The sequence below is a fragment of the Rattus norvegicus genome, chromosome 18 (genome assembly GCF_021556685.1).
Source record: "Rattus norvegicus strain SHRSP/BbbUtx chromosome 18, alternate assembly SHRSP_T2T, whole genome shotgun sequence".
Taxonomy (NCBI): domain Eukaryota; kingdom Metazoa; phylum Chordata; class Mammalia; order Rodentia; family Muridae; genus Rattus; species Rattus norvegicus.
The window spans coordinates 36,339,096-36,352,321 of NC_141551.1; the positions used below are offsets into that span (position 1 = coordinate 36,339,096).

At 35.3% G+C, this 13,226-nt stretch overlaps 1 protein-coding gene across 2 annotated transcripts in view; it reads left to right on the plus strand.

Annotated features, from left to right (window-relative positions):
- Positions 1–13,226, plus strand: part of Spink5 (serine peptidase inhibitor, Kazal type 5) — a 72,474-nt gene that overhangs the window by 6,057 nt on the left and 53,191 nt on the right. For both annotated transcript variants that reach the window (XM_087593093.1, NM_001170606.1), the window contains 3 exons: positions 2,952–3,079; positions 4,734–4,812; positions 12,028–12,155. In XM_087593093.1, coding sequence (XP_087449219.1) covers positions 2,952–3,079; positions 4,734–4,812; positions 12,028–12,155 — 335 coding nt within the window. The remainder of the gene's footprint in view (positions 1–2,951; positions 3,080–4,733; positions 4,813–12,027; positions 12,156–13,226) is intronic.

Sequence of the window (13,226 nt, forward strand, 5' to 3'; positions counted from 1 at the left end):
ATTCAATAAAGAAAGAAATGAAACAGCTTTTTCTTTCTACCAAACTTCTTTTAAAATGATTAAAATATTTTATTGTATCTTAGTGTAACAAGTTCTTTAAAAGAAACATTGTTATATATTCTTATATAATATATATATATATATATATTCTTAAATATGTCAACAGGACTTATTTAAGTATAGTCTCTATTATTTCACCCAATTTTGACTACTAAATGAGAATTCAAGAAAATATGGTAGAGTCTGACTTTTAGAGCACTGGACACGTGTTGAAATCTCAGAGCATTGCACTGAATTTCTTTCATATCAGAAATTTTGATCGCATTGAAAGTTTTCTTGAAAAGCACAGGTTTAGCTACTTTCTTACATTGTCATGAAAGGCAAAGGCCCACAAGGAAGCAGTCATCATTCTGAAAAGGTTTCCAAGAACACTCTTTGAATATTGTCCCACAAAGCTTCATGTCTTCCTAGCACCATAGAATCTTGCTGAGTATTTTAAACATGAGCCTGAACACCATGGACTGACACTGCTGCTACCAGAAAGGATCTTCTGTACAGGCTGAAATTTGTCATTAGAGAAGGGTTATTATAAAACCCAAACAAATTTGTTAGCATTCTAATACAAAAAAAATAAAGAGAAAGAAAGAAAAGAAAAGAAAAAAGAGCAATGCTATCTCCCAGGGCATTGAATGGCAAGTGATGTGGATGGACAAAAGATAACAACAGGACGTCCTTGAGGAGGGCTAAGGAACACTTGACCTGAGGTGGATCTAGTGTTCTCTGAGATGAGATGAGCACAAAGCAAGAAGAGCAACCTTGGAGAAACAAAAGCAAGCTGAGGGCTTGGAGTAATCAACCGCCCATGTCTCTAATGGATGACAACTAAGTCTAGCTGTGCTCCCTGAGTCTGCCTCCTATAGGTGAATAATCAGGGGTGCTAGGTGTTCCCCAAAGAGAAACATATCTAGTGCTCTCTATTGTTTTTCACTGCATCTCAGGAAACTTGCTTTGTTATTTAAACCACAGAAAAACACTAGTGAGTGACCCATGTTAGAGCATACTGAGCACTGTGAGCAAGTTTCTTAACTCACTCTCTAAACTACTAGTGTTTTCTTTAAAAAAGACTGGATCTTTTAATGAATCACATCTAATTGTGGCATTGTGGAGTTGTACTGTGACATTATGGAGTCTAGTCAAAACTGCTCTGGATTGATGTTGTTCTTTTATGATTTAACGATCAGAAGTATTTAGGTTTATTCTAGTATTGTCATGATTCTTTTTCCTAAACATGTTGTCTAATATCTACCTCACAAGCGTTATGATTTTACTGCAAAAACCCTAGATTATGTAGCCTTTCTCTTAGAAGGCTTTGAAAGTCCTGAGGAATCATTTACATTTGTCAACCTAGGAAGTAAGTTTCTAAACTGGCATAAAGAAAAGAAAAGAAAAGAAAAGAAAAGAAAAGGAAAGAAAAGAAAAGAAAAGAAAACACAGAACCAGATACCAGATCTAGAGACCAGCTGATAATCTGTAAAATTGCTACTTCTCTCTGAGAGAAGATCACTGAGCAGTGATAACAATCAAAGATATTTATGTTAGCAAAATTTCCTAGGGATCGTCTGGTCCCTGATACTAGTCATTCTGTTGGTAGTTTCAACTTCCAAACTCATTTAAGAAGGTGGGTTAGACACAGTGAAACTCATTAGTCTCTAGGAGCTACTCAAGCTGTCCTTCTTCTGCTACTTTACTAACTCATTATGGTATTGAATCACAATGAATGATTGTTGATAGACTGAGTTATTATACAGCTTTTTTAAGAGTCTGTAGATTCCTATGGTCAATTCCTTGGAAGAGGTGCATTTGATAGCTGGAACAAATGCTTTATTACTTATATTCTGGTTGAAGCATGTAAGAAATAGGGTGTTGTTGTTGTTTAGTGAAAAATCAAAAGAAAGTATTAACCATAAATTTGGCAGGGTTGATCTAGGGCCTAGAAAACTTTCTCGGTTGGTAGTGAAGATAGCATTTTGAATCACTACCTGCTTCTACTGCACATCACTTTAAGATGAACTTCAGTCCTCAGAAACACACAGGGACAGAGAGAACAGGTTGTCATGCTCAGCATAGGAACGAATACACAGATTCTTCGCACTTCAGACGCTGTTCCTGTTGATTGTAATATTAAAAATGATCTCTGCACTCCTTTGTAAACTTGAGAAAGGAACGACCATTGGCATTTACTAAAAAAGAAGTCCAAATCACGAGGATCATAATATGTCTTTGAGGATGTTACACAGATTATAGTAGTAGACCAAAGGTTAAACTGGAAGTCATCATGCCTTGGCCTGTTCTAAGCCTTTGGGAAAGAGCCCTGAATCTTCAGCTTTTTTAGATCCGAAGTGCCTGATATAAGGCTAATGGTGTGCCAAAGGAGCTGTAACTTGCCCAGAGAATGAATCATTATAAAAAACTTGTTTTCTTAGTATTTAGGAGCTCTTTGTAAATATTTAATAACTGTCAATATTGCTCTATGAAAAGGAGCTCACATTCCAGAACATATAGTCGGCTCCCTGGCAGTGTCCGGAGTTAATACATTTTAGCTCTCTTCTCCCAGTCTAGTTAGCTATTACTATTGTTTTACTATGTGCTACAATTTAATGTATCAGTTTAGCTTACTGTTGTTGGTGTTAAAAATGCTGTCACCATAACAAGGGTAGTAAATGAAATGTCAAAGATTCTTTGAGGTCACTGGTATCACCATGGGAAATCATCAAGTATCCTTTGTTTCCATACCTTTTGTATCAGATAAACACTTATTAGGTGAGTTTCCTGCTTTGAACACACAAGCCAAAGTCATTATTTTTGTGTTGTTTGAACTGGCTGTATACCTTCTTCTTTTATTAAACAAAGTTGTTTGTAGTGCTTCGATGATATAACTGTATTTCTTCCAGGACCCATGCATGAAATTTCGAGCACTGATGAAAAATGGGACACTGTCATGTCCACAAGGCAACAATTCTTCTCAAAGTCTCAATGACATTATTTTCCAAAGTGAATGCATCTTGTGCAAAAAAACACTGTGAGTAAAATCCATTTCCTTGCACATGTCCAAATTACCAGCTAACTAGTCTCTGAGAGCCTGTTTTTTAATTTCTCTTTTAACTCAATATTTTTCCAAACCTGAAAGAGTAAATATACATGTTGAGCAGGCCATTGTGCCACATACCATAACATAAAATTTGATAATTGCCGCCCACATAGAATGATTTAAACGATCACTCAATGGGATTTCAAAGGCCTTTCAGGGAGCTCTCTGTTAATATCTTAACCAGCACTCTCTGTAGTCTTCTCAGAATGTGATTCCACTTTGAGCTTCCTGCTTCTAAGATAAAAAGAACTTAAGAAAGTCAGATTCCTTTGGGCCTGTTAAGACTTGATTCTGCTCTTTCGGAGAGCCTAAGAAGATTCCCTACCAAGAAACTGACATGCGTGCCTGGTGGTCGCCAGCTAGCAGAGAGATTTATGCAGAGTGCTTTTAGACTACTTGGGGTGCCAGGAGAGAATCCGCTAGGATTACACAAGGGTGCGGTGGACTAAAGATCTGCCTGTAGCTTTCATTGCCATGCTCAGAAAGAGTAAGTATACTGGAAATTTACCAGGATGTTACTCAATGCTTTGGCATTTACCCAATGTTCCCTAACTTGATTTCTTTCTCTTCAGTGGCAAGCAGAAGGCAGTAGAAGGTTTGAGTTGTCGATTCTAAATTCGCAAACCAGCGTATTACAATTCTTTTTGGGTTTCTTTTTGGATATTTTCCTGCTATTAGGGATTGAACCTAGGGCTTCCTGAATGCTAGGCATGACTGACATACATTGTCAGGCCTCTCATGTGATTTTAACAGGTATCCCATCTTCAATTTCCGAATATTATCACAGGTACCAAGACAATGCTAAACTTACTCATTTAAGGTAATTATCCTATAACTTTTTTCAAAAGTCATGATGGTATATGTCAAGGTTTTAATGTGACATATTCAATAATATTGATAGAAAAAACACTGAAAGTATGTTTTATTTCTACTGAAGAGACTGAGGGATAAAGAAAAATGACAGGAAAGGACTATGGATGAGGGAAGAACATACATGGGCAATTACATTTTCTCATTCATTTGAAAGCTACATGAGAACCATCAACTATTTTAATCCTTTTTTATATATGTGAAGCCAAATCTATGAATAGAATAATATTACTGATAATTTTAAACAAGAATGAAATGATCTAAGACTTACAAGATAGTTTATTAATAGGGCCACTTGCTAAATTGTTATTTTTGTTTTTTACCTATTGATAAAGTAATTGGCTTAGCTGGGAAGAACGGTCTATAGTCTGCTTACATTCCCATTGAGAATGGGCTGTGTAATTCAGTGTAGTCTTTCAAATGTTGCAAATAATGACACAGACAGTGTTTAGAGTAGCAAGATAGTTATCTTGCTACAGGAAGTATTAAAAGTCAGGTATGTGGCTAAACACCAAGTGTCTTCCCTCTTCTAGTCTATATTTGAGACTTTTTCCCCAGTGTTGTGGAGATTACAGAATTTCCCATGCAATAAAGGGCCTATTTTCACTTTGGTATGTCAGAATAGGAAAAAAAAACCTTCAAGATGAGGATTTTATTCATAAAGGTTGGCAAGCAATTTTAATTTTAATTTATACTATTCCTTTCTCTTGCTCAGAGAACAAGAAACAAATACCAAGGACATGGTGATGGTGAGGTTTTTGTCAAGAGCCACCAGGGCCACTGCCCCAGCAAAGGTGAGACTATCTGGAGTTAACCAATCATGTTTGCTGCTAAGATGACGCTAGACTCTAAAATTATCTGTTTGTTTCCTAATTACCTGTTATGAAGCCAACCACTTAGAAGGGAGGGAATGTGGCTTAGTTCAAGGGTGGGCTAAGTATCGAGTACAGCTTGTCCATAGGCCCAGCCCATGACCCTACTCTGAAAACATGTGAGGTGTTGAGAGGTGGAGCAAGCCACGTGGTGTGAGCTTTCCCGGACTACTTCTCTTACCTCCAGTCTGTCTAGTTCCTGTAAGAACCTTTCTTGGACAATAGAGATAATAACACACTTCAGAACTCTTATTGTCTGTGTAATCTGGGCAATCTGTGTGTCTCTGGGTGTCTTTATTTTATCAACTAAAATTTTAAAAGCTAGCCACACTGTTTAACATGTGTCAACAGGTCTCGAATCTATTCTCTTTACCTTTTATTTTCCTGGGTTTCTTTTTTCTTCCAATTTTTCTTGTATGACACCTGGAGTGTTCTCATAATTCAACTGGGCTCATTTATGTCTATTTTGTGGGTTGAGATTCAACTTAATATTTTGCATGAGCTAAGTATCTAATGGTTAAAAGAAAGGCAAATCATAAAATAAAAGGTGGTAAAAAATGACTGAACAGGTAAGAAGCATCACACAACTATTTCACTCGACCAGTGCATTTTATTATAGAAAAATATCCAAAAATAAAATTTAAAATATTATAAAAATGAAATAAAAGCATTCCATATTGATGGAAATGTCTGTCTTAACCAAATCACATAATTTTAGTTGGCAAGACTTGGTCTGTTAGCAGCTAAGCTGACAGCCACATCACCTCCAAGTCTCCTGTGTTGCTTTTTCTTTAATTTCTTCCTTCTCTTCCTTCTCCTTTGGCCCTGACATATAATTAAAATGATCAGTCAAGGTAGGCACACCCTAATTACTTGTATCATACATGGTCTAGTCCAGCTACCATCTTTCTTGGCAGTGCAACTCAAGAATGTCTGAGAAACTCAGCCTCCGCCATAAACATAGTTGACTAAATTCTTTCCCTGGGCTCAGTCAGTCTCACTTTTAAAACAATGCCAGATCAGTCACACAGCTAGCCAATACCTGTGCATCTTTTGTCTATAATTAAAGGACTTACTTTTTGACGTAGGAGGACTGAAAAGGTCTGATCATTACATTGAAATCCAAGTTTCTCTTCTGAGACAGGGCCACTCTGAAATATCCTTTCTTCTGTTCCTTTTGTCTCCTTGACTAAAACTCTGACATCATCAACAGTGTTCAAAAATATAAGACTCAAGTAAATGAGAAAAAATGAGCAAAGTGTGTTCACACACACACACACACACACACACACACACACACACACGCACACACCAATCTTCACAAATTTATTTATGAATTTGTGTTCACATCTGTAAAGTGAAATTTGCTAAATGTTAAGTAGATATCTTAAGATATAAAATTATGTAATTGTGCCTGCTATGTTAATTCTTTTAGCTTGATCATCAGGCTTGCAAATAACATCTACCTGTGTTTTCAAAACAGGCGTCTCAGCCTCCCATCATATGAATCAAGATCTCAAAACTTTAGTGCATTTAAAGTAAGAAAAAGTAGAACAAATATAAACTTTAAAGGAGTATGGCAATCATTTGTCTGTGTAATATATCGTATACTATGTACAGTTTTAAAATTTAAATGAGGAAAATCAAAGTATGAATTTAAGATACATAAAAATTCATGAATGAGAATGTCTCTGAATGTATTCAGTTGTTCAATTTGGCAACTGTAGTTAAAATAGTTTTTTAAAATGTACACAAAATATTGAAATAACTATGTTAAAACTTTAAAGGAAAGAATAAAAAGAAACAAGCCCAGTTTCACTAAAAATAAATTATTTTTAAAATAAAAAACTTGATATTTGAGGACTCACCTAAAAATGCAAATAGAATATAACAAAAAGCAAATTTATTATTGAATTATAAAGAAATAAAATTAACGGAAACAGGGAGAAGCTGCTTTGAGACTTGCAGGTTTTCTGGGACAAGAAATGTGTAATAGGAATGGCAGACAAAAACAACAAAAGAAATATTCTTGGATGGACTGTGACCTAAAATAGCTCATGAAATGTGATTTGACCCTCACATGTATACCTGCATACACACACACACACACACACACACAAAACAAAATACAAAAAAAGCAAAGAAATAGATATATGAGTAGATACATAGTCAAAATAGATCTAAGGCAGTTAAAGTGCTCTGACCTTCACCTGTGTGCCTGTCTCTCTCACAGATTAATATATCAATTAGAATTATGTTTATTTATCAACTCATATATTTATTGCATCATTATTAGCATTTGATATTTTTACTAATACATCCATTTTAGTTTTTGCATATATTAACATATAGATTTGTTATACCTTGATTATATTTATTCCTTAATTTTGTACAGACACAGAGATACAGCATACAGAGACACACATATGCACAGGCACACACCAACACACACACACAGACACAAATATATAAACAGAGACACGTATACAAACAGACACAGACATGCCAACAGACACACACAGAGATATACACAGACATCTATAGACACAGATACACATATATACACACTCAGAAACACACACAGGTACACACTTACACATGTATATATACAGGCATAGATATAGACATACACATGCATACAGACACTACATGTATATACACACGAGACTCATGCACATAAACACCAGACACACACACACACACATAATATACTCATACATACAGCATTTAACATAATGGTGCCCAGTTGCATTCTTATTTTTGGAAAATGTGATAATTTCATTGTTATAGCTTAATAAAATATCATTGTGCATATATACATTTTCTTTACACGTTCATCTGTTGATGTACATCTAGGGTGATCCTGTCTCTTAATCACTGTGAATAGTGCAACAACAAATATGGCTGTACAAATATTCCCATTGTCCATTGAGCTGAAGTTCTTCAGGTATATGAACAGAGTCATTACAGCTGGGTCTATATGGTACTCTAGTTTTAGTTTGTTGAGAAACCTACATCATGACTTCCATAATAGTTGTATTAATTTACATTCTACTAAGAATGTAAAAAATGTTCCTCTAACTGTGCTAACATTTGTTGGCAGGCAAGTATATATAAAACATTAGTGATGGGCAGTCTTAGGCTTCTTACCTCAGGCATTTTATTTTGCCATTATTAACTAAATGGTCCATTATACAATCTACTTCACCATAATACCATATTTCATTATTTATCTACTAGAATGAGTGCTGTTATATTAGGCTTAAGGTTTAATAATATTTTGTTAGAAATATAGAACATCTGATATCAGTTATTTAGTAATTATTGGCTTTTTTCCAATCTCATGTAGAATTTACCTTGATACTTGTCTCATATGCTACATAAAATAGTAATGTTTGTATTTTGTTTGTGTGATATTTTTCAAAATATCTACAACACTAATCATTTTATTTTTTCTTAATAAGCAGTTCTCTTAGTCTTTTCTAAAGTCTGTCATTCTAGTTGGTTTATCTAAAGTTATTACACATTGTGAATTATTTGGGAGACTGTGGGCCTATGTTAGGTGAGTGAACACACATTCTTCTCCTCCTAATTCTGCTTTATATAATGAACTAATTTGTCACTAATAATATGTCCAGACTGTAGCCTACTTTCTAAGTATTAATATTATTACATCTACTTTCTGCCTATACCTATTTTCTTGAGTGATTTCTTATTTAATTTTAAATATTTGTATACCTTATTCATTTTTTACATCTTTATATCTCTTTCCTATTTACCAAATTTTGCAAAAGAAGCATGAAATTGACTTATGTAATTGAATTGATACTACATCTTTTAGTGAAGTAGCCTATTAGCAAAATGCTTCCTATAATTTTATTTTTTAAATGAGCTTAATCTGTGTGTTTATATAATGCACTCAGATCTCTCTCATCCATGTTTACCTCTATTTCTCCTCACACCTATACTTCTCCTGATTTGTGACCCACTGAGTTTAACCATAGTAAAGTTTTAATTTTACTCTTTCCCTGAGATCATTATGTGGTTCAGTATTATTTTTAAATGACTCAATCCCTGTATCTTCCCTTGTGGGTTTATTCGCTACTCTCTGTACTTCTCCCCCAATACAACTTGATTTTACCATTTTTCTTAACATTTATCTTATCATTTCTTAACATTTTCTTATCATTTATCTTCAGTTTTAAAAATTATTTTCAAATTAGTTCATTGTTTTTAATTTCCCAATAGTGATCATTTAAGTGTAATATACTCACCATTGATGTTGTCATGATTGTCCTGAACTTAAAATCTGTATATTCAAATATTTATAATAATAGATAATAGCTGCATCTCTCTGTCTTTCTTCAGATTGTAAACTTTTTTTCTGTTTATATTCTGAAAGTATGCTATGCCCCACACTTTTGAGATTAACTAGATTCAAATTTCTGTTGTTACAGCTGTTCCTATCTTCCATTATTTCATAAACTCTATGAATTTGCCTTTATTATTCAGACATTTGTACTTCCACTTCTTCCTCCCATTTTGTGAAATTTCTTCTTTGTTTTCCTTTCGCTTTTGTGTTTAAAAAGTTTCCATTGCTATTACCTTTGAGGAGGTTCCTTTGCCTGAACTTCAGTTCAAAATCCTTATTTGTACATATCCCACTTTTATTCTTTATATTTTTGTTACTATTTAGTGAGAACATTCTATTATCTATTGTTTGTTTCCATATGAATTTTACCCTGTTTCATATTGAAAGTATCTTTATTTTTCTGAAGAATATTGCACTTTTGATAAATAATTCTCTTCAAACAGTTTCAATTAACTTGATTTATGGTTTTCAGTAGATAGCATTTTTTAATGTTGTCTTAGTACTGAGATATGTACACATTTTAAACATTAAATTCCATAGCAGCCCTGACTTATTTTCTTCCTAATGAACTAATGTTCATGATCAAGTTTCTGGTGAATGGATTGCCAGGACAAGAAATGAGGGCAAGAGCTGAAAGTTCTGGAACCTAGCCCAGTTGGCTGCCTTTCTTCCAGGTCATGGTCCATCTGTGAGCTCTTAGGTGTCAGCCTTGGGAAGAGGTATTTTCCTGTAGGATGTGATTCACCAACCTTGGAGTCTGGAGGACAAGGTGGTGGGATAGAAAATGCCTGCACCTGTCCTGTCACCTCCCAGCTGGCCTTTTGATTCACCCTGCCATCACCCAGCCAACACCTGTGACCTAGTATGCTGCCCTTGGTATTTCAGGTGAAGGGCAATGACCTTGGCTGTTCACTTTGATTCATAATTTCCTATGGATGTTTCCACACCCTCTATAAATGACATCTTAAAGAAAAATAGCAACTCACCTGCTTGTTTCTTTATGCTACAAGCACACTTTCTTCTGCTTTTTGAAAAGCATTGTCCAGCAACCACAATCTTACTATTCTAGCTTTTCTGTCAGCTCTGGAAGGGTTGGCTCCTTCTCACTAATGACATCTCCCCACAAAGATACTCTTTGCAAAAGGATATTTCTGGCATATTGATAAACACTGAAGTCCATTACAGCTGTGTTGATGTCTTTGATTAATTTCTGTTGCGGAATCATGATCTAAAACTGTTGTTTATGTTTGACCTTGTTAGAATATACAGTATTCTAGCTCTGTTTACAATGCAGTTCACAAACTGTAGGCTATTCAAAGTCTTTGAAATAAGTAATGAATCTTCTGTAATAAATGAGAATGTGAGTGAAGTAAGATGTTACTTTATTTATTTTCATTCTGCTCGTGGGACTATGATATAGTTTTTCTTACCACTTCAATCTTTTTCCCTCTAAGACAATTCTCTGATGTAATTCTTTGATAAATTTACTGTATACTTATAAACAGTTATGCTTTTTATGTTGTGGTGACATATTAATCATTACTGGCACATAGCATATGTTCCATATACACTACTGAAACATTTAAAAGGCACCAAACTTTGACTTTCCATGTGCTATAGAAAGTGGGGGACTCTAGTTAGAAGTGCTTGCTTTCAGTTGGACATTAAACTCAAATTACACTACATATTCTTTGTTAACTTACACCATAATAGTTATTGCCAAATCATGTTTCATAATTATTTCTTTGATCCTTACCATGAATGTAGAATGTGGGCTGGCTTTGACTTCCAATTTTTCACACGAAAAAAGTGGGGTTCAAAGAGGTAAAGTGAGTAGATAGCAGATCCAACGTCAGAACACTTGTCTTCAGTTACTGACAGACAGACTTGTTTTGTCAACATTCTGGTTTGTCCTTAAACATATGTCATTTGATGACAGCGGTGACCTGGAGATTTCTGCCATCATCTTTGAAAGATATTTAGTTTTCTTGTCCTGGCTGTCATTAGAGAAAGCATTTTTGTATGTGCCCTGATGTTTTTCACCTACTTGTGTATCTGTGTGAAGGTGTCAGAGCTCCAACAGACTTAAACAACAGTGGTGTGCTGGAAAGGAACTGGGTTCCCTGAGAGAATAGCCAGTGCTCCTAACAGCCAAGCCATCTCTTCAGACCAGGAAAGCATTTTAAGTAACCACAATGTCACAAACCATTTTGTGATCAGACTTTTCTAGTTACTGCACCTACATTAAAAACTTAAGATCCCCATGGCATCAGTAATCGGTAAAATTATACCCATTTTTCAAATGAGGACAGTTTAGCATAGATAGGTTAAATTATCTGGTCAAAAACAGTAAAATTAAGAAGCTGGAAATCTGTCCTAATCCTAATATGACATAATGAAACATTTCTTATGGTTCATAGTTTACAAAGGGTTTCTATGTTTATTATCTGCAAGGGCTATTGACCATTCTGTTGAGATTACAGGCAGAATTTGGCTGAGATACAGTGTGCTCAGTTTCACTGAGGAGGGCTTGGCCTATCTCACCCAGACTGAAAGTTGCTGAAACCATACCAAAATCTTTTTTTTTCAACTCTAACCCTGTCTCTGCCTCCAGACCACATTTCATTGTCTGTTATTTTGTTAGCTCATCCATATCTACATTCGTTTTTCCTGCAGTGTTCTGTTCAGTGCTTGAAATACTAACCTACTTATTTTTCTAATAAGGAGTTTGACATTTTGATATTCTTTAATTATATCTCTTGCAGTTGAATTGTGAGAACTTCAAGCAAAGAAGAAAAGATGGGGATTTCATCTGTCCATCTGATGCTTCTGCAGTTTGTGGCACAGATGGGAAAACGTACCCCAGCAGATGTCACCTGTGTGCTGAGAATGCGTGAGTACTCTATAAAGCAGACATAGTGTCTATGCAACTAAATGATATGTTTTCTTCCCCACAGTATTTATAATTCATTTGCTACCAGCTAATCTCCAACAAACTTTATACACTGTTTCTTTTACTATTTTTTGGGGAAAATGTACACAGTAAAACATTTTATATATTACGAAATTCTACTGAGTGCGATTGTTTTGGGTTGTTATCACAATCTCTGTTAAGTAAACAGGACATGTAGATACAAATGCAGACACATAAACAGATGCTACATAGACACACACAAGGATGACTATCTTCTCTCATCTATCAATGTAGTTTCTGATTATATTCTTTCATGCATAGAATGTTATCATATCAAATAATATTTAAATGCTCAAGAAATTATAATATTATGTAGTATGTAAATGGAAGTATGAATTTTGAACTTCTTTGCCAAGTAGATATCACATCTCACTGGCCTACATTGTTCCTTGTGTTCTTCCTCCACCCTCAGAGCTTGTTCTGGTTGTTAATTTTCTTTAACCAACAAGATGCACACCTGCTCTGCAGCCTGTTTATGACCTCAAACTTGAATGAACTGGTCTTTTGTTTCTGGAAACACAATAGCCAATGTTTGAGAAGGTAATAGGGCAATAGTTAGTGTTTGAAATTCTGAACATTTTCTTTTTGAGATTTTTCTCTCACACAATGTATCCCAACCACAGTTTCCACTCTCTCTCTCCTCTTCTTGGAGCCCTCTCCACTTCCTCTCTTCCCCAGATCCACTCCCCCTCCATTTTCTCTTCAGAAAAGAGCATGATAGCCAAGCAGGATAAAACAAGATACAGTGAGACAAGGCAAAAACCCCTCATGTCAAGGCTGGACAAGGCAACCCAATAGGAGGAAAACAGTCTCAAGAGCAGGCAAACGAGTCAGAGACTATCCACTCCCACTGTTAGGTGTCCCATAAAAACCTCAAGCTCACAGCCACAACAGATCCATGCCAGCTCTGCTCTGTGTTTTTCCATTTCTACCTCTGTTAGCCCATGTGAACCCTGCTTAATTGATTTGGTGGGGCCTGTTCTCCTGGTG